Source organism: Hippocampus bargibanti, linkage group LG01, assembly GCF_051943395.1.
Source record: "Hippocampus bargibanti isolate YZ-2025 linkage group LG01, ASM5194339v1, whole genome shotgun sequence".
NCBI lineage: Eukaryota > Metazoa > Chordata > Actinopteri > Syngnathiformes > Syngnathidae > Hippocampus > Hippocampus bargibanti.
In genome coordinates, this window is record NC_142734.1 from 4572002 (window position 1) to 4597966 (window position 25965).

The 25965-nt window shown below is 40.5% G+C and overlaps 1 protein-coding gene across 1 annotated transcript; it reads left to right on the forward strand.

Annotated features, from left to right (window-relative positions):
- Nucleotides 1-63: 63 nt before the first annotated feature.
- Nucleotides 64-25556, forward strand: LOC148902801 (forkhead box protein P1-B-like). Its single transcript, XM_088998239.1, has 16 exons — nucleotides 64-199; nucleotides 4529-4669; nucleotides 13774-13932; nucleotides 15215-15304; nucleotides 16188-16299; nucleotides 16969-17077; nucleotides 17204-17308; nucleotides 18163-18214; nucleotides 18987-19064; nucleotides 19936-20128; nucleotides 20921-20997; nucleotides 21072-21173; nucleotides 21258-21385; nucleotides 21548-21593; nucleotides 23087-23250; nucleotides 24342-25556. Exons 2-16 carry the CDS (start codon nucleotides 4544-4546, stop codon nucleotides 24487-24489), a joined length of 1689 nt encoding a protein of 562 aa, XP_088854365.1. The 5' UTR covers nucleotides 64-199; nucleotides 4529-4543; the 3' UTR covers nucleotides 24490-25556.
- Nucleotides 25557-25965: the final 409 nt, after the last annotated feature.

Consider the following 25965-nt stretch of genomic DNA (forward strand, 5'->3'; position numbering starts at 1 on the left):
TCGAAGTGACCAGTGATATTTTTTTTCCAAGTCGAGTTGAGGCCCCGCGTGTGGACATGACGTCACCATTGTTTACTTTTAACGAAGCCACGCCTTCTGTTAGCGACTTGTGGCTAGCCCCGCCGCCAACGAACCCACTCCGAGGTTCATTCTCCTGACACCACACCGACTTCAACTTTGATTACGCGTACGCAAGCTGGTGAGTAAAAAGTTAACGGCGATAAAACCGTGTACGAGTGTTGATCCGAGAACGTCATTTATTGCCATACCGCCTTTGCCCAAACGAGAGAGAAGAATCGTTTCGGTTAGCGGCTAGCTTTTGTTGCACATCGCTACGAAGCTCGCGGTTGGTTTCAAGACGCTCCCATATTCTCCGGAGAGGAGAAAATATAAAACACGAATAGCACTCTGCCATTCGAATATCGATCATGTGAACTCGCTGCTCCCCTTTCCCAGTGCGGCCCTAGCGTAATGTTCAGTTCCTTACTGGAAATCGTATACTGTACTGCAATGGCTGCTCTCAGCGGATGTCGAGTCCATTCATTTTGTGCCCAACTGATCGCACAATTATTAATAATGAGCGACACCTATTTGACATCTGCTCAGGCTTATTCAAATTCATGGAATTTTTTTTGTGTAACATCGAGTGACATGGCCCGTCCTCCAAAGTGAAGTAAGATCAGTGTCTAAAAAACCTTCTATGCCACTATTTTTATTCGATACACATTTGTGCACTAACAAACACGAATGATTCGAACGTCCAACGAAGATGAAAGCGACGCAGAAACGTTGCAATGCATTACAAAGACCTAATGTTCACGAGAAAGTTTAAGCCATATGCTAACACATCCAAACCTCACACATACATGTCTTCTCAATCCTGAATATTATCCACGAAACTGCTTTGTCGCGGTATTATGTGTTTTTTTTTTACGATCGAATGTGTTGATCGTCATGCATGTGTACAGTTAAATAATCATTCAAAGAAATTTGTTTTTAACCATGACCTTAGAAAACACTGCCTTTTATCTTTTGTAGTAAAGCTGATCTTGAAAGCATGAACAAACAAAATGGAAACATTGCTTGTATATGCCAGATATGGTTTAGATTTTCTTTCATTCTCAGGAATCACGTCACTTTTTCAAAACCGTCTTTATATCAATTTTGTTCATTTCATCATTCTACTCTGACACATCTGAAGCAGGAAGTAGTAATTTCTTCTTGTCTCCTAAGCGGCTTGAGTAAAATTGAATCTGCATCATGGACCTTAGTTTCAACAATCTAAGCAATTTGGTGTTGATTCAGTTGAGAACCAAAAATGACTGTAGTATTGAACTGTTGCTTTGCATGTTTGATTTAAAAGTTTGCAAACCTTGAAGCAAATGACGTTCTCCTTGAGGCAATGTGACCTGTTTCATCTGAGCTTTTCCATCTGCTCACATTATCTGTTTGCCTACTTTATTTACTTCTGTTTATGCTGCTTAGCTTTCAACTCAAGCACTCCCAAGCTGTACACATAAAAGCCTTCTTGTGCATTGTACTACCTGACACGGCCGTTTATCGCGCCACCTGGTTAATGGTAAATTGTTCCAGAAGGAAGATATGTTTGCACATAAACACAGACCCAGGGCCCCTGTGTTTACAGTAGCCATGGCAGCACTCAGTTATTCAACAAATAGACCAAGTATGTTCCTCTCACAGTTTCAGAGGAGGCTGCAACTTGTACTGTAGATTGTTAGTTTTTTTTTACATTGTAACCTAGTTGAAATCTTACAGCATTAACGACTTCACATAACAGTGACTAAAACTGTTTTGTTTTCCTATTGAAGTCCTTTTTTTTAGGGAATTGCCGTGAATACCAAAGTTGCTACTTTGCCGCATGTATTTGTATCTTTGGGATCTTAAAATCAAGGAATAATTCTTAAGGTCCATGAATTAAAACTAAGCAATCTCTCCATGGAATGATCCCTTTTCCGTTTCAAATGCAAAATACGCCAACAGTTGGGGATGTCATGCTTGCACAAATCTCCAGGCAAACCTTTCTATCTACTGGGGAAATAAATCTTCTCACAGTCTCGTCTTAGGCAAACATTTTTTTTTCTGTGTGAAGTGTAACTCCTGAGACGACACCCATCCATCTATTTTCATTTCTCTCATCCTTCCAAGGGTCGCGTTTTTGCAGTAGGCGAAGACACCCTGAACCGGTTAACAGCCATATTACATGGGACACACAGACAATCAAGCACATTTAAGGACAATTTAGAGTGTTGCATTAACCTGCCATGCATGTTTTGGGTATATTGGAGGAAGCAGTACTCAAAGAAAACCCTTCCCACATCCTTCCCACACTTAACTCATTCACTGCCAGACAATGTGCAAAAATGTGTCCACTCCATTGCCAGGGTTTTTGTCATTGTCACTCGAATTTCAGGACCCACAGAATATTGAGTTCGGGGACTACATAAACATTCTCACCCACAGGAAAAACCGTGACTGTAATGTGACTTTGAGAGTTTTGAAAGGCGCTTATAAATGAAATGTATTATTATTATTATTTAATTCCGCGTTAGAAACTCTCTTATTTCATCCGAAAAAAAGAGAGTTAAATTCCTAAATGATATGGGTCTGGAGTTATATGAGCTTGAAATGAGGGTGGTTGTCCAAAATACAATGCAATACATACATAATGTTTTATATAGCACTTTAACATCATCTGAAGCTGGAACAAAGTGCTAATATGGGAAGAATGCCATCATCCTAATCCATAAAAATACATAAAACAATAAGAATAATAATGCATATCTAGACACACATAGACGTGATTCACCATTGTGTTATTTATGTAGTTTTCCTTTAAATTTTGCGATCAACACGGTGTTTTCATACGCTGCCTCCTTTTGGAAAGAAAAAAAAACATTGCCAGAGGCCAGGGCCAGCGGTTTTATCGGCTAACCAAGCAAGAAAAAAACAACACCCGAAAAAAATTGGAAATGGCGCTTTATGTCATATTTTCAATTCACATTAGGAGAACCTGTTGGTAAATATTATTCCCTGTGAACCCCAAACACCCGACAACAGTTTGCTGTCATTGACTTAAAGGACGACAGACGTCACTTTTTTGTTTCTTAACTGACATCAGAAAAACGTTTTATAGCATCTAAAATACCCAAAACACGCAATATGATATTTTTAGTCAAATGCAAAACACCAATAAAAATGACTTAGTGTCCAAAATCTGCAAAAAAATTGAGCTGCGAATTGGGCATTTTCAGAAAGTCCCGCCCCCATGTTCGTGACATCACCCCAATACGTCTTGCCTTGCTGGAGAATCAAAACAATGGCTTCAGATTCGGAGAATATGCTTTCTTGTTACTCATCCAGTTATGAATACAATTCAAATAGTTCTGAAGAGGAAAGCATACATGTTTGCAATCGATTAAAAAATGTATTCCTTGCCAAAGGACAACCGACATCAGTTTTTTGTTTCCTAACTGACATCAGAAAAACATTATATAGCATCTAAAATACCCAAAACACGCAGTATGATTTTTTTGGTCAAATGCAAAACACCAATAAAAATGACTTAGTGTCCAAAATCTGCAAAAAAATGAACCCGCAAGTGGCCAGTTTCAGAAGGTCCCGCCCCCTTATTCGTCATGTCACCCCAAGACGTCTTGCCTTGCTGGAATTTCAAAACAATGGCTTCAGAGTCGGAGAATATGCTTTCTTGTTCCTCGTCCAATTATGAATATGATTCAAATAGTTCTGAAGAGGAAAGCATACATGTTTGCAATTGATTAAAGAATTGATTCCATGCCATTTTGAGGTATCTGGGGGCGGGAAATCTAGCACAAAAAGAGGCAGAAAATGGCGACAAAGCTCCTGTAAGGAATTAATCAGCCCGTTTCCACAGGCTGATTAATTCCTTACACGGAGCTTTGTCGTCCCCTTCTGCCTCTTTTTTTGGTGCTGCACGAACTTTTCAGACCAGCCAAGTACAGCCAAATGCATTGACGTGATGGAAGGACTGCTACAATGTGTCCTTTTTTCGGTCAGGGGCGTTCCTTCAGTGACGTCACGTACGGACTCGTCACCAACTCAAAAACAAGACTTCCGGAATATTCAGCGCTAGTCTTAAAACGTAAAACATAGCTATATGCGGTGGAATCTTTGTAAAACACGCTCAGTAGAAGTCATTTGAAGCCATTTTACAAATTATGGACGCAACTTGTACGGAGACGTCGGTTGTCCTTTAAGTTATCCATCTAGATTTTGGTGTGGCCGATTGATATACTCTAAAATGTGTATCCAAATATTTTAATTATGAAGTCAACTTCCCTCCCATGTTCAGGATACCATCACGATATTCCTGGCATGGGTATAAATGGTCAATGGAATTTGTTTATCATGGTCCATGACCTGACTTTAAATAACCTCATCATTGAGATTTGTGTTTTACATATTTCACAATGCCATGCTTTTTTTTTCATGCAGCTGTTTCCGTTTACACCATTTGTTTGTTTCTCAGGTCAGTGGAGTCCAGATGCACGAGTCTGGGTCAGAACCAACTAGCCACGCCATTCCAGCTGTTAGGACACAGAACGGAAAAAATGCTGAGAATGACACTCGACTGAGGAGCGGCCATACTCCTCCTCCAGAGTCACCCACAGTCAGTTTATTCGTATTGGCTTCTCTTGATGACACAAACACTAATTGTGCTGATGCTCATTGTGGCAATGTCATCTCCATATTGGAGCACTGATAGCGTCATGGGAGAACCTTTCTGAAAAAAAAAAACGTGTTGCACTCACTGAAGCCTACCGCGCGATATTAGTGCGCCAATTGTGGTCTCTAGTCTGCAGGTGTTGTGATTTCTCTGCTTGGATGGATGGATGGATGGATGGATGGATGGATGGATGGATTCTTCATCATATCATACTTAAGGACTTAACCGACACCTCCGGACAAGTTGTGTCCATAATTTGTAAAATCACTTCAAATGAGCGCATTTTACCAAGATTCCACAGCATATAGCTACATTTTATGTTTTAAGACTCACGCTGAATATTCAGGAAGTCTTGTTTTTGAGTTGGTGACGAGTCCGTACGTTCCGTCACTGAAGGAACGCCCCTGACCGAAAAAAGGACACATTGTAGCAGTCCTTCCATCACGTCTGCATCTGGCTGTACTTGGCTGGTCTGACGATCCCCTAAGTGACTGCACAGAGGGAACACTCGTGACCGAGAAAGCGACACAATGCATTTTGGGTACTTTGTTTGGTCGGAAAGCATCGTGTTGATCCGTGTTGATGGCAAAATTAGAAGGAAAACTACATAAATAACGCGATGGTGAATCGTTGTATGTCGCAGCAAACATGCATAAAGGTGTACGTTTGTACAAATTCCCAGTGGACAAATCAGCCCATTTCCAACGGAGCTTTTGCGCCATCTTGTGCATTTTCTGGGCGTTACATAGGAGTCCAGACAGCTCAAATTGATACGGAAGGGCTTCTTTAATCGATTGCAAACATTTATGCTTTCCTCTTCAGAACTACAGTAAAGTCTCGTTATATCGATATTGGATATATCGATAGTCCCGGTTATATCGATACTATTTCTATGCACGCACGGAGAAAATTACATGCAAACAGGGTCGGATATATCGATAGTCCCGGTTATATCGATATTTTTTCGGACTCCCTTGAATATCGATATAACGAGACTTTACTGTATTTGAATCATATTCATAACTGGATGAGGAACAAGAAAGCATCATCTCCGAATCTGAACTCTCTGAAGCCTCATTCTTCCACAGTATTATGTGCAAGGTTGAATAGTTTAATATTGTTGACAGTGATTAACAAAACACTATAACTAACTGTACTACACGCACTACATACATGAAACTGTCGACGCTTTGCAAAATATGTTTGCTTGATTTTGTACCTTGGAACTGAAATGGCAACATTATGTTTAAATTGAGAGCAGTATTGTAAAGTGACCTTGAGAGTTTTGAAAGGCGCTTAGAAATGAAATGGATTATTATTATTATTACTATCAATAATAGCAAGCCTTGTGTAATATACATGCTAGTATAAATATTTAAGTGTAAGTCACCTTGCTAACATTTTTTGCAGTGTCGAGAAGTATTTTCACTGCACATAATTTGGAGCTGCATAAGTTAGGAGTGAACAGTGTAGAAGATGGCTTGAGTGGATCGTGGATAGTGGATAGATAGATAGATAGATAGATAGATAGATAGATAGATAGATAGATAGATAGATAGATAGATAGATAGATAGATAGATAGATAGATAGATACATCACCAGTATTTTAACTCATTCACAAATTTATTCGGGAATTTAAACAGGGGTGTCAAAGTCATTTTTTGCCGTGGGCCACATTGTAGTTATGGTTTCCTCTCGAGGGCCGTTATGAATTTGGGGAACCCATTAGAATGTTTAAATCCCTTCAAATATTACATATAGAGCACACAGCAAATTAATGAATAACTCGTTTTCAAATCTGAAGTCAAGAATAATGACTTTTATTGTGGTTGACATCCAAAAATATGACATTTTGGCTCAGATTTTAGCAATCATCATGGAATTTAACAAGTATGATATGCTTTCGCGGGCCGAAAAAAAATGATGTGGCGGGCCGGATTTGGCCCGCGGGCCTTGACTTTGACACCTGTGATTTAAAATATGACGTCGAACAAAGCCCAAATTTGTTCGAGTTTTGTTTTTCTTGTTTGAGTGCCGATAAAGCGCTGGCTATGGTCTCTGGCTATGTATATTTCCCCTCCGCAAGGGGGCAGCATTTCCCTTTTTTCCTATGTTAGCGCTTTGTTCCAGCTTCAGCTGTTGTTAAAGCGCTATATAAACCAATATGTATGTGTTGTATTGTATTTTGGACAGCCGCCCTCATTTCAAGCCCATATAACTCCAGGCTCATATAATTTAGGAATTAACTCTTTTTTTTTTACCTGATGAAAGAAGAGAGTCTAAGGTTTCTTACGCTGCATTGAATATTGATGTAGTCCTAAAACTCAATATTTTGTGGGTCCTGGAATTCCAGTGACAATGACAAAAACCCTGGCATGGCAGTGGACACCTTTTTGCACATCTGGCAGTGAATGAGTTAATATCCTGCAGAAGGTCGAATTTTTTTTGTTTTGTAAGTAAATGCACTGCATAACCAAGGACCCCCTCACTCTATTTATTGTTGAAAGTTAGCACACCAGTGGGTGCAGGGATTTAGGGCGGTGAGAGGGGGATGTTTGTGTTGCTCTTACCACCCCCTTTTTACCATCTTTGACGTGAATAGGTTTCAGGCAGCAAATTATGTTGCCGTTTGTTCATTTATTGGCTGCTGGGTGAATTTTTGAACAGAGGTCACTTTTCCTCTTTTAATTGTAATCCTATTTTCAATCAACACTTCCATTTCTGTCGTCGCTTGCGAGGGAAAGTCACATGTTGGTGATTGTGTAATAAAATATCATGCGTGTTTTTACAGATGTTTGTACTTTTCAGGATACACAATGTTGTGTTTTAGTGCTTTGTGTAGTTGTGTGTGTGTGTGTGTGTGTGTGTGTGTGTGTGTGTGTGTGTGTGTGTGTGTGTGTGTGTGTGTGTGTGTGTGTGTGTGTGTGTGTGTGTGTGTGTGTGTGTGTGTGTGTGTGTGTGTGTGTTTTGCTGTCAGTCATCTCCGAGTTCACAAGACCAGTCTTGCAGGAACGGATCTGTGTTTACACTCGGCTGCTCACTGGTATGAGTCTCAACAATAACAACAACACTAGATGTTTGGACTTGCTGGCTGCCATGGTAACGGGGATTAGGCAAAGGCTGTTGTTGTGTTGATGGTGTCCACAGAAAAACAGAGAGGCCAAACAGCCTAGTCTGTCTGTCTGTCTGTTGGGCTGGACCTGTTTTTTTTTTTTTTTTTTTCGTCGCTTTTGTGGCCACCTCGGCCGCATTGAATCTCATAAGAAAGGCTAAACAAGGAGGCCGTCCACTGTTATTGTTAGCCCACAGCCTCTGTGAAATTCTCCGTCAGTTTGTTTACCCGACTCTAAACAGACCCTGCCTCGGAGAGAGATGTTTGTTTGTGGTTCAGACCTTAATTAAAATATGAATCCTGCATTATGTTTTCGTAAACAGGCTCAACCTGCTTTTTATTCATTATTTAGTCTCTGTGCAATTTTGATGACTTTGTTTATGTTTACTGCAAACATTGCCAGAGCAGCGAGGCTCGACAGGGAGTGGGGGGGGGTTGGTAAATTGCTGCCTGCTCAGGAGATGATGTTGTTTCTGTGCCACTGGTTGTTTGTTGTTTTGATGGTGTCCTAATTCCCTTGAGCGATCCGTTGTTGTTGTTGTTGTTGTTTGGTTAATTTCAGAGCTGAATCGGCTTGACAGAACTTTGTACACTAGATCATTTAGTTGGTGAAATAATGAAGCGTATATTGCACTTCTTATGCTGGAAATTGTCTTTGATGGTATAGCGCATGACTTGTGCGTTCTGTAGCACTCGTACATGGCTGTCAGACTCTTGGTCCACATGTCATTCTCAACCAGAACATATTTCATATAGTCTGCAACATTAAAAACAAACTGATTCTTTCAAAATCCTGCTTTAACATTTAAGGTTGATTCCGAGCAGGATCCTCACTGAATCTTAACATTTTGTGGTTTTTAACAATCCCAGAGGCACATTGAACTGTTGGAAAGCGGGAAAAGGCATCAAATATCTAAATAAAGCTATTGATGCACGTGAAAGTAAATACATGTTTGTTCTTAACTCATTCACTGCCAGACATGTGCAAAAATGTGTCCACTCCAATGCCCAGGTTTTTGTCATTTTCACTCAAATTTCAGGATTGTGTTTTAGGACTACATAAACATTAAAGGACAACCGACGTCACTTTTTTGTTTCCTAACTGACATCAGAAAAACGTTTTATAGCATCTAAAATACTCAAAACACGCGGTATTATAGTTTTATTCAAATGCAAAACACCAATAAAAATGACTTAAAGTGTCCAAAATCTGCAAAAAAATGAGCTGCGAATTGGTCATTTTCAGAAAGTCCCGCCCTCAGTTCGTGACGTCACGCCAAGACGTCTTGCATTGCTGGAGAATCAAAACAATGGCTTCAGATTCAGAGAATATGCTTTCTTGTTACACATCCAGTTATGAATATGATCAAATAGTTCTGAAGAGGAAAGCATACATGTTTGCAATCGATGAAAGAATTATATTGGGGGGAAATGTCTCAACCAAAAAGAGGCAGAAAATGGCCACCTAGCTCCTGTGATGAATGAATCAGCCCGTTTCCACAGGCTGATAAATTCCTTAAATGGAGCTTGGACGGCCTCTTCTGGCTCTTTCTGGTGCAACATGAGGTTTTTAGACCAAACAAGCATTGACGTGATGGAAGGACTGCTACAATCGGTCAGGGGCGTTCCTTCAGTGACGTCACGTACGGACTCGTCACCAACTCAAAAACAAGACTTCCTGAATATTCAGCGCGAGTCTTAAAACATAAAATATAGCTATACGCGGTGGAATCTTTGTAAAATACGCTCAGTCGAAGTCATTTGAAGCCATTTTACAAATTATGGACACAACTTGTCCGGAGACGTCGGTTGTCCTTTAAATTTCATTCTATGTACAAGGAGTCCCACAAAATGACTGCTGTGAATCTGCATTTTTCTATCTGCGAAAGACCCCATTGAAACTTAAGTCAAATCAATGAACATGCCTGTTAAGCACACATGCAAAAAAAATAGTTACAGTGTCTTCAAATAGCCATTGTTTTTACGTAAAGCAACATGCATACAAATGTACGATAAGTATCACTGGCATCGACACATTAGCACTGATATTTGTGCTAATATTCAAGATGTTCAGGCTGAAATATTAAAATGTACATTGTTTTTTTTTTCTTGGTAGCCATGGCATCTTATATTTTCTATGGGAATCTGTATTTTAATGTAAATTTACTTCAACATTTAATTTGTTCTTCCCTTTCATGTTTTTCAAGTTTATACAGTGTATCACGTGGGACTCGTCATTCTTATCAAGTGCATTTGTAATATGTTTACTCAACCGTTTCATCTTGTTTTTCTCTCTGTCAATGTTTTCATCACCACACCCGTTTTCCTTTGTGCTTTGTTTGCGAGTCTGTTTAAGAGTTCACAAAAACACCCATCGGCCCGCAGTGCAAACTTCCATTTCCTCTGTAAAAGTCCCACATTGTTTTGCTATAAGTCTTTATGTATGAAAGGCTGAATCACTTCATATAGTGCGTCTGATTTTCTAAAATCTAATGTACTGGGTGCAAAGTTGTATTTTGTTTTGACTCACATAAACTGTTCTTGTTGATAATGGTAGTCTTGCGTTTGGTCTATTAAGATTGCCAGTTTTCACCACGATCCCAAATAGCGTGCACGAAATACTGTTCCTTCACACTGAACGATGGTATGTGCCTAAGGTTGGGGGGGAGCAGTGGACTACTCCCTGAAGCTAATCTGATTACTTCTTTTGTCTGTCTGATTATGTCCTATGACTGCCGCCGATTGCCCCATTCGCTCTAGTATCACCTCAGCAGCATGACTGAGCCTACGTGGTAACCTTACGTGGAGCAGTGGACTACTCCCTGAAGCTAATCTGATTACTTCTTTTGTCTGTCTGATTATGTCCTATGACTGGCGCCGATTGCCCCATTCGCTCTAGTATCACCTCAGCAGCATGACTGAGCCTACGTGGTAACGATCTAAGAAGTCTGTCGTAAGCACGATCCAAATTAAACCTCAAACCACCATGACGATTTTGCTGTTTTACAAAAATAGCATCTTTTACTCCTCTTTCAACCATCTATATTTTTAGCTGAGATTTTAACCTCGCTGTCGTCAAATGAGTGGTTGCTAGCTTTAAGGTGCATATGTACTGCAGATTGAGGCCCACTAGCATTATGCCCGTGATGGTTTTTTGGAGCATTTGTTTAGTCTCCCCAATCAATGTATTGCTCTTTACAATCTATAGAATAAACGACATTACTTTGTTTTTCATTTGGCAGCATATATTTTGGATGCACTAATTTTTGTCTTAAAGTATTTATCGGTTTGAAATAAGTCGGAATTTTGTGTTGCCATAGGACCCTTTGTAGTTTTGCAGAATCCCCTGCAATGTACTGTATTGCTACTCTTCTCATTTTTGTATCTTAAGGATTTTTGCTTTCTTTCTTTCTTCTGCGGATTTATACCATTGTCAGAAAGGCTCGATTTAACAGACAAATGCTTTCTTTGTACAATCTTATGCCGCGCAGCTGCCGCCGGCACGGCAGACAGAACAACAATTCGAGGAAGTGAGTCATATATCCTATATTACAGATATTTGGTGCAGAATTATAAAAATTCATAAGCGACATGGTGGTGAATACAAATAATGAATACTACTGCTTTGGGGAAGAATAAATCAATAATGAACTCTAAATTATAAACTATGAACCATTAAAAAAAATAAGGTAGGTTGGGTACAGCTTCTACCCACTCTCGAGGACTTGTACACTGCAAGAATCCAAACTAGGGCGCGGAAAATCCTACTGGACCCTCCGCACCCTGCCCACCACCTTTTCCAGCTACTCCCTTCAGGCAGGCGCTACCGATCCATGCGCACCAAATCCAGCAGACATTTAAACAGCTTCTTCCAACAAGCCATTAACTCTTTGAACTCTTTCAACTGTATAGTGCCACTTAGCAGTTTTTTTTGACGACGATACTAGTGCAGCGTGTTCTACCGGAAACAAATTCCTTGTGTGTTCTACATACTTGGCAATAAAGATGATTTTGATTCTGATTCTGATTCTGAAACTACCGTATTTTCTTGTGTATAGGGCGGTGTATAGGCAAAAAAGGGAAATGCTGCCCCTTATTGGAAATGAAAAAAAAAAACATTTCCAGAAGTCTGGCCAGTGCTTTATCGGCACCCAAGCAAGAAAAAACCTAAACCGGAACTAATTCGGGAATGGTGCTCTACGTCATATTTTGAATTCCCGAATAAATTGGTGAATGGCAGCGCATGAGTTAAATGTAACTTCAAAATCAAGTGACCATGGGTAAACAGTCAGTGTGATGAAATTATGGGGAAAACAAAGCTTCAAATTCACAAAATCTATTGCAATATCATTTTGGTAATATAAATGAATGTAAGTCATGACCGATATTTCCGTTTATATCAAGGTAAGAATCATCTCCTATGTATCCACCCATTGCCTGAACCAATTTATCCCACTTAATCCTCACGAATATCATGGACGGACTGGAGCCTATTCGGGCAGTCGGCAGGGTACACCCTAAAGCACAGGTGTCAAAGTCAAGGCCCGCGGGCCAAATCCGGCCCGCCACATCATTTTTTCGGCCCGCGAAAGCAAATCAAACTTGTTAAATTCCATGATGATTGCTAAAATCTGAGCCAAAATGTCATATTTTTGGATATCAACCACAATAAAAGTCATTATTCTTGACTTCAGATTTGAAAACGAGTTATTCATTAATTTGCTGTGTGCTCTATATGTAATATTTGAAGGGATTTAAACATTCTAATGGGTTCCCCAAATTCATAACGGCCCTCGAGAGGAAACCATAACTACAATGTGGCCCGCGGCAAAAAATGACTTTGACACCCCTGCCCTAAAGCGATTGGATTGGATTTGCCTTGATTGCCAGTCGATCACTCGACAAACAAGCATTCACCCTCACTGTCACACCTAGGGGCAATTGAGAGGTTTCAATTAACCCCACTTGCATGTTTTTTTTGAATGTGGGAGGAAACTGGGAGGACCCAGAAAAACCTTATCTTGTTCTCCACAGTCTTCTGTCATTTTGGATCATGCCTATAAAAGACAATCTGGCCTTCTGATTCTTTTTGCTGAGTGGTTTGCAGGGTGTGGTCTAGCCTATATACAGTAAAGTCTCGTTATATCGATATCGGATATATCGATAGTCCCGGTTATATCGATACTACAGTAAAGTCTCGTTATATCGATATTCAAGGGAGTCCGAAAAAATATCGATATAACCTGGACTATCGATATATCCGACCCTGTTTGCATGTAATTTTCTCCATGCGTGCATAGAAATAGTATCGATATAACCGGGACTATCGATATATCCGATATCGATATAACGAGACTTTACTGTATTTCTATGCACGCACGGAGAAAATTACATGCAAACAGGGTCGGATATATCGATAGTCCCGCTTATATCGATATTTTTTCGGACTCCCTTGAATATCGATATAACGAGACTTTACTGTATTTCTTCTCTTGGACCTTTCAACCAGTGAATGGTAATACCTTTAGTCTTGCCTGGTAGAGTTTGGCAGTGATGTCACTCACTCTTGTATTTAGGTTAGAGGTTCTTAACTCATTCACTGTGCAAAAATGTGTCCAGAGTTTTTGTCATTTTCACTCAAATTACAGGACCCACAGAATATAGTTTTAGGACTACATCAACATTGAATTGTAGTGTAAGAAACCTTAGACTCTCTTCTTATCAGAAAAAAAACGAGTTAATTCCTAAGTTATATGGGCCATGCTTCTTTAACAGCCTCAGTAAGTACCTCTTCTGTTGGACCTGTCTCAGTTTGGAGTTGGTGTTGACACGGGACTGTAATTCCCAAGAACATGAAGGTCTTGATGGTTGACACGGGGGGCAGTTGGATCGTGTGAGGGGCAGCTCATCGACACCATGTTTCGGTTGTCACAGGTTCCATCATCATCATCATCATCATCATCATCATCCATGATGACCCCTCCGGCCGAGGCTCCGCAGCAACTACAGCAGCAGGCGGCGCAGCAAACGGTCCTCAGCCCTCAGCAGATCCAAGCCCTGTTCCAGCAGCAGAAGGCACTCATGTTGCACCAGGTACTGTGCCTGCAGGGCCTTTGTCTGTTGTCAGTGGGCAAGGCAAGGCAGCTTTATTGATATCGGACATTTTTTTTATACAATACATCCTTATGTTAATATAGAGCATTTTCACAACAGTTGAAGCTGTCACAAAGCACTGAACTAAACAGTTATTGTATTTTCCGGTGTATAAGGCGCACCCCCAATAAATGGTGTAGTTTTAAATGTTTTTAATATACAGTGATACCTTGGCTTACGAACTTAATTGGTTCCCGGACAGAGTGTGTAAGGCGAAAAGTGTGTATCTCAAAAATTAATTTCCCGTAGGAAACCATTTAAATGAGAATAATGCGTTCCCAGGTCCCCAGAAAACAAAATGTTCTACTTTGAAATTTTAAGCCTTAAAACTACACAAAATATACCTTATTTTATGTATAATAAATAATAAATAAACTGTACTGTATAATAGTCGTTTTATTTACCTTTGTTGATGGTCATTGATGGCTTGATGGAATGGAGTGGCCGGTTTCATCAGCATTTAACACTTGATGATGAACGTGGCCTTCTTCTTCCACCATCTTGAGGAATCATCCCTTGTAGGTGCTTTATCCGTGATAATTTTACCTTGTTCCTCATCAATTGTGTTCTGTTTAGCTGGGTTGATAGCTTTTTGCATCAGGTGTACAGATGGCCCGTGCAGGTTATTTGCGGAGCCTGATTGATGGGATATTTTAACCTTGCAGTCTACACTGCCTTTGAACTATCAATGTTGAAACTCTCGCACTGTCATCTGCCTCTCTCTTTAATGTTTAAACCACCTCCCCTCACTGCTGCGTTCTTGATCAATCACGTGGCTTTAACCGACGACCGGGGGCGGGGAATAGAGGACCAAAATAAGCCGGCTGCCATTTTCTTGTTAGGAGAACGGGCTCGTTCGCGAACGACGCATCACTCATTGTGGCAGCTCCGTGTGTATCCCGAAACATAGTTCATATGCCAAGGTAAAATGTTCATAAATTTAAAGTTCGTAAGCCAAGGGTAATACGGTAACACAGTAAAATCATACAACACATTGAATAAAAGATGGTCAGTCGTGCAATCTAAACCACTTTAACGTCATACATTTTTTTAAATACTCAAGGCAACTCAATATGCTTTACCCAACCAAAGACTCGACAATGACAAACATTATAAACACAACAGCTCACGGCTCTCAGACGCAAAGCAGAGCGCACAAAAGTAAGGGCCCGGCCGGGCTCACTATTGAGTTTGACTCTTGTTTTGATCCACTTGTCTGCAGCAGCAAATTCAAGAGGTCTTCAAAAATCAACAAGAGCAACTCAATATGCAGCTGCTCCAACAGAAGAATGCTGGGATGGTGAGCCAGGAGGTAAGTTCACATTCAGCGTTACCTCCACACCAGACGTGCAAGTACGTCTGTGAATGCGCCGACAGATAGCCGATGATGCATTAGTTTCCCACACCCTCTTTGACTGCAGACGTGGTTTGTTATCCTGTGGAGTACTTTTGCTATTATGGGACCGAAAAAGACCCCACCACAGGCTTGTATTAAGCCGAAACGTACACAAAAGAAAATTACGGTCGAGCAGGAGAAGGAGATAGACGAACGAGGCGTGCGTTTGTGTGACTTAGCGTCCCAGTACCAGTACGCTCAGTCGACCATTGCTACGTGTGGCTAAGGGTGTTTTCTGTGTTGTCTAAACAACGGTCTCAGCCAATAGAAGAGGTTCAAAAACGTCTGTAGATTTGGATTACCGAAAAGCAGCTAGCAGGGGACAGTGTGAGTGAGGTTATTATCGCCGAGAAAGCACAGCAACTTCACTCGGATATCATCAAGGGGCAACCACATCAACGACCACCACAAAGGTAAATAAAATGACTTTATTATACGGTACAGTTTATTTCTTTTATTACAATACAATAGCACATTTATTATACATAAAATAAGGTATATTTTGTGTAGTTTTAAGGCTTTTTTTAGTAGAAAATTATGTTTTATGGGGACCTGGGAACGGATTATTCTCATTTTTAATGGTTTCTTATGGGAAATAAATGTTTGGCAGACTAACTTTTTGCCTTACACACACTTTCTGGGAACCAATTAAGTTTGTAAGATGAGGTATCACTGTATTTTCAAACATGCAAAATCAACTTGGTTAACCGACTGGGATTTCAATTGATTTGAGACCTTCTGCCCACATCCCGCCCTTATCCAATATCACCTTGAATAAATCGAACCATTTGTGTCCTAGCTTACCGCACAGCAGATCGCCATCCAGCAGCAGCTTCTTCAGGTGCAGCAGCAGCATCTGCTCAACCTGCAGCGGCAAGGGCTTCTCTCCGTGCTACCCACCGATGTTGCCGGTACGTCACCCCTTCCCCTGCACCACACACACACACACACACACACACACACACACACACATTCCTGTTTCAATGGTTTTGTGAGGTCCGGATAACTCCAGATAAGAAGTGAGGACCACCGTTGCCAATAAGTTTAGAACTAGTGTTACATTTGAACACTAAACGTCACATTTCCCACTTCAACTTCTTTAAAAACAAAGAAAGAAAAAGTGGACTTGAAAGTAACATCAGGATTGAGGTTTCTGAATGGCTACATTCAAAGTCCTCAACCCTGTAGTGAATTTCGTTAAAATATCGTTTGACTTTTTGCGGTATGAACATTTTTCCTCTCATTAACCACGCACACACACACAGTGAGTAAAAAGTGTGTGTATTCGAGTGAAATGAAAATACACACCGAAAAATCATTTTGGGTGAATTTGTGAGGACCTCTCTGAAACTTTAACAGATGCACATATAGACCCTCTCGAAGCCTTTAGAATGAAAAATTTGTGAGGATCGTCCAAAAGGTCCTCACATGTCCAAAATGTCCTCACTACGTATGGTATAAAATGTTAGTGGTCCTCACAAGACTAGTCATACAAACACACACACACACACACACACGCGCACACACTTGTGTTTAATTTGCCATGAGATACACTGACCGACTCTTAACTATTATCTTAGGTTGTGAAAATGACACCGGTGCGTTATCCGCGGGCGTAGAATCCAGAGAGTCGCCCAATCATCAATCTGCTACTAACGGCCATCCCGCTCTCCTGAAAAGGAAGGAAAGGTGCTTTCCTGTGCACTCTTTTTTTATACATCCTGTTCCACTGTGGCGCCGCTACTTTCTTCCGCGAACACGTCCTGAGATTCACCGTTGACGACCGCCCGTGTGTTGTGACTCGTTTTTCTGCAGCTCGCTGGATGAAAACGCACCAGGTAGCCACGCTCTTTACGGGAACGGCATGTGCAAATGGCCCGGATGCGAGACCGTTTTTGGAGATTTTCAGGCATTTGTGAAGTGAGTAGCGGCTTTTTTGGTCTAACACTCATTTTAAAGTAATCCCAGTAAAATATTTCGAAATGTTTTTCAGCGAGCGCACACAAACACACAGACGCACACGCGGCCACTTTTCAACAAAATGTCAGAATGTATTATTTAAAATAACTTTGTGATAGTACTCACCGTTAACATGAATGGTTTTCCGTTCATCATAATTGGTAAAAATCCAGCCAAACGATCGGAATGAAAGTCAACTTGCTGGTTCCAAAGGCGAAGTTACTGCTAGCTAGCCTGCATACGGCTCATTAGCTTCCACACTTGCTTTCTGCTGTCTCTCGCACAGTATACTGATGCTAACGTTAGCATGGGGCTTGTTAAAATGTCACTGACATTCGACTTGTTTCATTGCAAATTAGAATCAGAACCTTTTCTCTCCACAAAGTCGTATCCTCGGTCTATTGAAGCTGAAATGTACTTTGTTTTTACTCGACGGGCTCATTTAAAGGGGCGTTTACCTGTTTCAACTGACGGCCGGTATCATCCAATCAAAATTGTGCTTTCCGCCAACCTAGGTCAGTGTCATCCAATCAAAATTGCGCTTTCCGCCAACTGCGGCCCCAACAGAAAATGAACAGAAAAAAAGCGAGAATATGTGTTTAGATTTATCAGTGAGCCATATGCAATCATCAAAAAATCCATATATGGCTCACGAGCTCCAATATTATTTTCTTCAATACATTTATTTTTGTAGTGGTGGCATACGCTATGCTTTTACAGTATGTGTATACTGCATTTGTGTGTGTTTATCTTTTGGCACATTAAACACATTGATCTTCATTTCCGCTGTTCATAAAATGCCCTCAATTGTGTTTTTCTGCACAGTGTCGCGTGCAGATGCAAGTGGTTCAACAGCTCGAACTCCAGGTTTGTTTTTAACCAATCTTTTTTTTTTAAAGCTGACCTTAGTTAACTCATTCGCTGCAATTCAAAAATAATAATAATACATTTTGATTTATTAGCGCTTTTCAAAACTCACTTTTCAAAGGTCACTTTACAGTCACGGGATATTTTTTTCTGTGGGTGAGCAGCGGCAGCCACACGCACCAGAGTTCACTCAACCCGGAAGTAACTCAAATAGATAGAAAGCTAGCTATCTAGCTAATAGATAGCTTATAGCTAGCCAGCTAGATAGCTAACCATCCAGATATATAGCGAATGGATAGCTAGCTAGAGAGCCGGCCAGGGAGCTAGATAGCAAATAGCTAGCTAGCGGGAATTGAAAATATGACATGGAGCGCCATTCCCGAATTTGTTAGGGTTTTGTTTTTTCTTGTGGGGGTGGTGCTGCTAGAGCGCTGGCCAGACCTCCGGCAATGTTTTTTTTTTTTTTTTTTTCCCTTCCAGCGGAAAAAAAAAACGGGCAGCATTTCCCTTTTTTCCATGTTAGCGCTTTGTTACAGCTTCAGCCGTTGTTAGTGCTCTATACACCAATATGTATGCATTGAATTCAAGTGACAATGACAAAAACCCTGGCACTGGAGTGAACACATTTTTGCACATCGTCTACCAGTAAATGAGTTTAAATGGCTGCCAGCTGCGGCGCCATCTTGTTTTGATACCCGATACGCCTCAGAGTGTGTCAGAAAATTGTTGTCATGTGTCGCAGACCGCAAACTCTCTCGTTTCCCCATCGCAGCTCAAAAAAGACAAAGAGCGACTTCAAGCAATGATGGCTCATCTGAAGTCATCCGAGCCCAAAGCTGCAGCTCAACCTGTAAGTTTCTGTCACTTAAAGGACAACCGACATCTCCGGACAAGTTGTGTCCATAATTTGTAAAATGGCTTCAAATGACTTCTACTGAGCGTATTTTAAAAAGATTCCACCGCATATCGCTATATTTTACATTTTAAGACTCGCTCTGAATATTCAGAAAGTCTTGTTTTTGAGTTGGTGACGAGTCCGTACGTGATGTCACGAAAGGACCGCCCCCTGACCGAAAAAAGACACATTATAGCAGAACTTCCATCACGTCAATGTATTTCGCTGTACATGTTTGGTCTGAGAACCGTGTTGCACCCAAAAGCCGCCAGAAGAGGGCATCCAAGCTCCATATAAGGAATTTATCAGCCTGTGGAAACGGAGGTGGCCACTGGAGGTCGCCATTTTGTGCCTCTTATTTTTGGGGGGTGACATTTTCCCCCAATGTTGCCTCAAATGGCATATATAATTCTTTAATCGATTGCAAACATGTATGCTTTCCTCTTCAGAACTATTTGAATCATATTCATAACTGGATGTGTAACAAGAAAGCATCTTCTCCAAATCTGAAGCCATTTTTTGGATTCTCCAGCAATGCAAGACGTCTTGGCGTGACGTCACGAACTGGGGGCGGGACTTTCTGAAACTGGCCACTCCCGGGTTAATTTTTTGCAGATTTTGGTTACTTTAAGTCATTTTTATTGGTGTTTTGCATTTGAATAAAAATATCATACTTTTGGGTATTTTAGATGCTATATTACGTTTTTCTGATGTCAGTTAAAAAACAAAAAAGTGACGTCGGTTGTCCTTTAATGCTTTGACATCCACTGCATGGTTAAAAGAACTCCATTGCAGCCCCCCCTCTCATGATTCTTTTCTTCCGCAGGCGCACTTCGTGCCTAACATGTCCTTCTCCCAGGCAACGCCACCCAAAGGTCCACATATGAGCTTGTCCCAGAGCGCCACGGCGCCCTCCACGCCCTTCACGCCCCTGTCCGAATCGCCCTCTGTCCTCACCCCCAACGCCAGCTTCAACGGAACGCCTGTACGCAGGCGATACAGCCGCTCTGTTAGCCAAGGTAAACGGCAAGCAATAATAACATTAAAATTAAAATTTAAATTAATTAAGATACATTTAAATTAAAATACATTTACATTAAGATACCTTTAAATTAAAATACATTTAAATTAAAATGAATTACATTTAAAATGAATTAAAATTAAAATGAATTAAAATGAAAGTAAATTAAAATTAAATTAAAATAGATTAAAAATAAAATAAATTTACATTTATTTACATTTAAATTTAAAATTTAAATTTTTAAAATTTTAAAGTTTACATTTTAAATTTTAAGTAAAAAAAGTAATTTTTTAATAAATTTTTATAAAAAAAAATACATAAATAAAGGTATATTTTGTGTAGTTTTAAGGCGTATTTAGTGGAAACACAGGGGGCGCAGTTTTCATGAAACCACTTTGCCGAACGCCCAACCTCTGCAGCCCTCTGCCAAGCTATTTATTGAGTATATGCAAATTTAAGTAATACATTAGTAAAACAGTCTTCTTGATTTAAATACCACAGCCCCGGACGTCACAAGCACCAACATCCATAAACCAACAGAACATAGACATTTTAATGGCTTCTCCTTTCCACGTACTGATAGATTTGTAACCTGCCTAATGAACTCTTGGTGTGAAGGTGTTTACAAAGTCCTAAATTCCGCCCAAGGCCAGATCTCCCCCAGATTTTCTGTGCTTCCATTGTGGGCCTTGTGTTCAGCCAACTAAGCATGAAACTTTTAAATATGAAAACTTCCATTCCGTCTATTCTCGATCAAAACGTTAGTGTAAGATTGTTGTCTTTTCAACAGATATCGTCGATAATAAAGAGTTCTACCTAAGCACAGAAGTGAGGCCGCCGTTCACGTATGCGTCTCTCATACGACAGGTAAAAGACGTATGAAAATGCAAAGCATTCTGTCTGTTACAATTGACTGACAATCTTTCCTTCCTCTCCATCAGGCAATATACGAGTCACCTCGCAACCAATTGACCCTGAATGAAATCTACAACTGGTTCACAAGAAACTTTGCCTACTTCCGACGCAACGCCGCCACGTGGAAGGTACGGATGTCACTTTGTGCCCGTCGTGTGCATCTTGTAAGGTTTTTTTGTAATTTATTTATTTTTTTATCTGGGAATGGCCAGAATGCCGTCAGACACAATCTGAGCCTCCATAAGTGCTTTGTACGCCTGGAGAATGTGAAGGGAGCCGTGTGGACGGTCGACGAGATCGAGTTCCACAGACGAAGGCCCCAGAAGGCAGCCGGTAATGGGTGAGTTGGCTAATGCTTTGTTGACGCCGTACCATCTCAGACCTGACGTTCCCGACGTTCCGCCCTGATGTTTTTTGGGAGCTTTGGCGTCTCCCATTCGCACTCATTTCCTGCAAGCTCTCATTCATTTTTCTTTTTTGTGTTTTTGTTTTGCAATGACAGATCTCTCCTGAAAACCCGACCGAACTTAGCAGGGTCTGCTTCCCAGGTAGGCTCCTGTTGTCTAAATGGCTTTTTCCCGCATTTGATGGGCAATTGGGAAAATGGATGCTTTCACCCTGTAAAGGACAACCGACACCATTTTTTTTGTTTCCTAACTGACATCAGAAAAACGTTTTATAGCATCTAAAATACACAAAACACACAGGATGATATTTTTAGTCAAATGCAAAACACCAATAAAAATGACTTAAAGTGTCCCAAAACTACTTCAAAATGACCTCAGAAAGTTTCAGTTTCAGAAGGTCCCGCCCACTTGTTCGTGACGTCACGCCTACCTTGCTCTAGAATCAAAACAATGACTTCAGATTCGGAGAAGATGCTTTTTTGTTACTCATCCAGTTATGAATATGATTCAAATACAGTCGAACCTCGGTTTTCGAACGTCTCGGTTCTCATCCCATTCGGTTTTCAACCAAAAATGTCATATTTTTTAAGCCCCCGGTATACAACCGAGATTTGGTTCTCAACCAAAACCATCTGAATACATCACTCGACTACCCTGTGCTTCCTTATACGTCACGTCTTCCTCATTCTCTCAATGTGACCGACGCATTCATATAGTTGTTGTTTTATTTTTGCGAAAATGCTGACATATTTGGTTAAGACCTCCTGAATAGTTTGATTTTAAAGCAAGCAGAGGATGGTTTGAAAAGTTAGTGTGCCCTGTTTGCCCAAAGACAGCTGGGATAGGTGCCGTGGCAGAAAGATAGAGATTTTTCTGTACAGATATTAATGTTGATGTTAAAAAATTGTGAAAATAAAAGTTTGTTTTTATATAATTTTACACATGACTTGCTCTATTATTAAGTTTTTGTCTGGTTTATGCGATGAAAGAGTTAAAAAGTTGTTTTCTAGACTTTGAACGGATTAAGATTTTTTACATTGATTTTAATGGAAAGTGCTGTTTTGGTTTTTGAACAAATCGGTTTTTTCTGAAATGGTCGAAAACCGAGGAATCACTGTAGTTCTTAAGAGGAAAGCATAAATGTTTGCAATCGATTAAAGTAGTCCTTCCGTCTCATTTTGAGGCGTCACAAGATGGCGGCCAAGCTCCGTTGCAAATGGGCTGATTTGTCTGCTGGGAATTTGTGTCAACTAGTATCAAATAGTAGTCTTGGTGCAACACACAACGATTCACCATCGCGTTATTTATGTGTTTTCTTCTAATTTCGCCATCAACACGAAGTGTTCAGATCAAACAAAGTACCCAAAATGCATTGTGTGTCGCTTTCTCGGTCAGGGGCGTTCCTTCAGTGACGTCACGTCAGGCATCATCACCAACTCGAAAACAAGACTTCCTGAATATTCAGCGCAAGTCTTAAAACATAAAATATAGCTATATGCCATGGAATCTTTGTAAAATACGCTCAGTAGAAGTCATTTGAAGTGATTTTACAAATTACAGACACAACTTGTCCGGAGGCGTCGGTTGTCCTTTAAATCCACATGTTACCGATCATTTTGCCTTTTTCTTTGCAGGTTGGAAGTTTAGACTGCACCTCCTTCTTCAACCCGTGTGCGATGGGCAGCATCCCGTTGCATTCCCTGCCCCACATCCTACAAGAGCAGATGAACGGCGCCCTTGCCAATGGTTCCGGGTACCAAAGCGACAGCAGCACCACGCAATCGCCACCCCAAGCTTTGTATGTACCAACGACAATCATTCGATTATAGATTGAGAAATATATTGATAATAATAATAATAATAATAATCCATTTCATTTCTAAGCGCCTTTCAAAACTCTCAAGGTCACTTTACAGTCACAGGATTAAGTTTTTCTGTGGGTGAACAGGGGCAGCCACACGCGCCAGCGTTCACTCAACCCGGAATAACTCAAAAAGATTGAAACCTAGCTAGCTAATAGATAGTCAATAGCCAATATGTTTCCTGACTCTATTAGCTAGCTAGCCAGCCATATAGCTAATAGATAGCCAGCTAGATAGCTAGCTAGCTAGTAATAATAATAATCCATTTTATTTCTAAGTCAGTTTTTTTTCTATGGGTGAGCAGCGGCAGCCACATGCGCCAGCATTCGCTAAACCCGGAATAACTCAAAAAGATAGAAACCTAAACCTAGCTAGCTAGCTGATAGTCAATAGCCAATGTTTCCTGACTCTATTAGCTAGCTAGCCAGCCATATAGCTAATAGATAGCCAGCTAGATAGCTAAAAGATAGCTAGCTAGCTAGTAATAATAATAATCCATTTCATTTCTAAGTCACTTTCCAGTCACGGGCTAAGTTTTTTTTCTGTGGGTGAGCAGCGGCAGCCACACGCGCCAGCGTTCGCTCAACCCGGAATAACTCAAAAAGATAGAAACCTAGCTAGCTAATAGATAGTCAATAGCCAATATGTTTCATGACTCTATTAGCTAGCTAGCCAGCCATATAGCTAACAGATAGCTAGCTAGATAGCTAATACATGGCTAGCTAGGTAGCTAGTAATAATAATAATCCATTTCATTTGTAAATTTGTAAGTCACTTTCCAGTCACGGGCTAAGTTTTTTTTTTGGGTGAGCAGCGGCAGCAACACGCGGCAGCGTTTGCTCACATGGCGCTAACATGGACAAAAGTGAAATGCTGCCCCCTTGTGGAAAACAAAAAAAAAAAACATTACCAGAGGCCATAGCCAGCGCTTTACCGGCACCCCAGCAAGAAAAACCCAAACCCGAACAAATTCAGGAACTTAACTGCCATTCATACCTCACATTGTGCCCTTCCGCTTTTGTTAAAGCAGCATTAAAGAGGAGCAAGAAGACGAAGAAATCGGTGAGAATTACCCTTATGAATCTCCTGGGAGCACAGATGAGCACGGCCACAGCCCGCAAACGCACCGCGACAGCCCGGAGAGACTCCGCCTGGATCGCATGCCTTCTCTCTGACCGCGAGGTTCCAAATCTCCCAACGCTAAAAGCTACTGCTTCATTTGTATAACCAAACTTAATACTCTTGTTGTTCTTTTTTTATTATTTATCAGTATTTTGTTTTTCCGTTCTTTTAATCTCCTTTTTAATTCTGTACAGTCCAGTGAGATCACACACGTGAAACTTGTCTTTTCATGGTTGATATTTTTTAAAAACACGAGCATGAGGAGCGGAGAAGCCAAAGCAAAGGGAACACCGATAGGGAAGCACTTCACAATTGAAAGAAGAAGAAGAAAAAAAAAAACACACAAAAACACTAGTTGATTTTTATTGTAGTCATATTATATAAGCGTTTGTAGAGAGATGATTCCTGATATGTTCATTGCCTCTGTGATTGCATATATTTGTATGTAATACAGTGAGACCTCAACTGACAAACACCTTATCTTACAAACTTTTCGTCTTACAAACGTCAAATTTATGAAAATTCAACCTTATAATAAGCACTATTTTCATAATACACACCCACCACGGCTGGCGGAGTGATCTTCGCCGGAAGCACACGACCGAACAGCACCAGAGGTTAAGTTACCAACAGTCCTTATGGAAGGTGACTCTCCTTTCGCCATTCAATCAAACCATAAATGACCATCACAAATGTAAATAAAGTGACTTTATGATACAATGCAGTGTATTTCTTTCATTACAATACAATAGCACATTTATTATACATAGAATAAGGTATGTTGTGTGTAGTTTTTTTAGGCTTATTTAGTTGAAAAGTATATTTTATGGAATCCCAGGAACGGATTATTCCCATTTTAATGGTTTCCTATGTGATTTTTTTTTTGAGATACACACTTTTCGCCTTACACACTCTGTCTGGGAACCAATTAAGTTCGTAAGTTGAGGTCTCACTGTATGTGATTCAAGAAGAGAATGTCTTTATACGTGTTACTATTTTTCACCCCCACCCACAAACATTGCTGAATTTTCTCACATTGAGCATGTAAGAGTAGATGCTATAGATTTACCTTTTACTGTAGAGCAACTCAATGAAGAATAAATTCATCATGATAACTGTGTCCAAGCTGTATGTTCGTTTTGTGTGTGAGTGAATGTGAGAGAGAGAAATTACAGTGATCCCTCGCTACTCGCGGTTCACTTATCGCATCTTTTTTTTTTTCAGGAAAAACGTTCACATTTGTAAAAAATGTTGAATGACATAATTTGTAAAATGGCTTCAAATGACTTCTACTGAGCGTATTTTACAAAGATTCCACCGCATATAGCTATATTTTACATTTTAAGACTCGCGCTGAATATTCCGGAAGTCTTGTTTTTGAGTTGGTGACGAGTCCCTACGTGACATCACTGAAGGAACGCCCCTGACCGAAAAAAAGGACACATTGTTGCAGTCCTTCCATCACGTCAATGCATTTTGCTGTACTTGTTTGGTCGTAAAACTTCATGTTGCACCAAAAAGAGGCAGAA

Bases quoted from the DNA above. Each gene is read 5' to 3' on its own strand.
- LOC148902801 (XM_088998239.1), top strand. From the start codon at position 4,544: ATGCACGAGTCTGGGTCAGAACCAACTAGCCACGCCATTCCAGCTGTT. The intron at 21,386-21,547 runs GTGAGTTGGCTA...TTGCAATGACAG, and splicing joins CAGAAGGCAGCCGGTAATGG to ATCTCTCCTGAAAACCCGAC. The intron at 21,594-23,086 runs GTAGGCTCCTGT...TTTTCTTTGCAG, and splicing joins TAGCAGGGTCTGCTTCCCAG to GTTGGAAGTTTAGACTGCAC.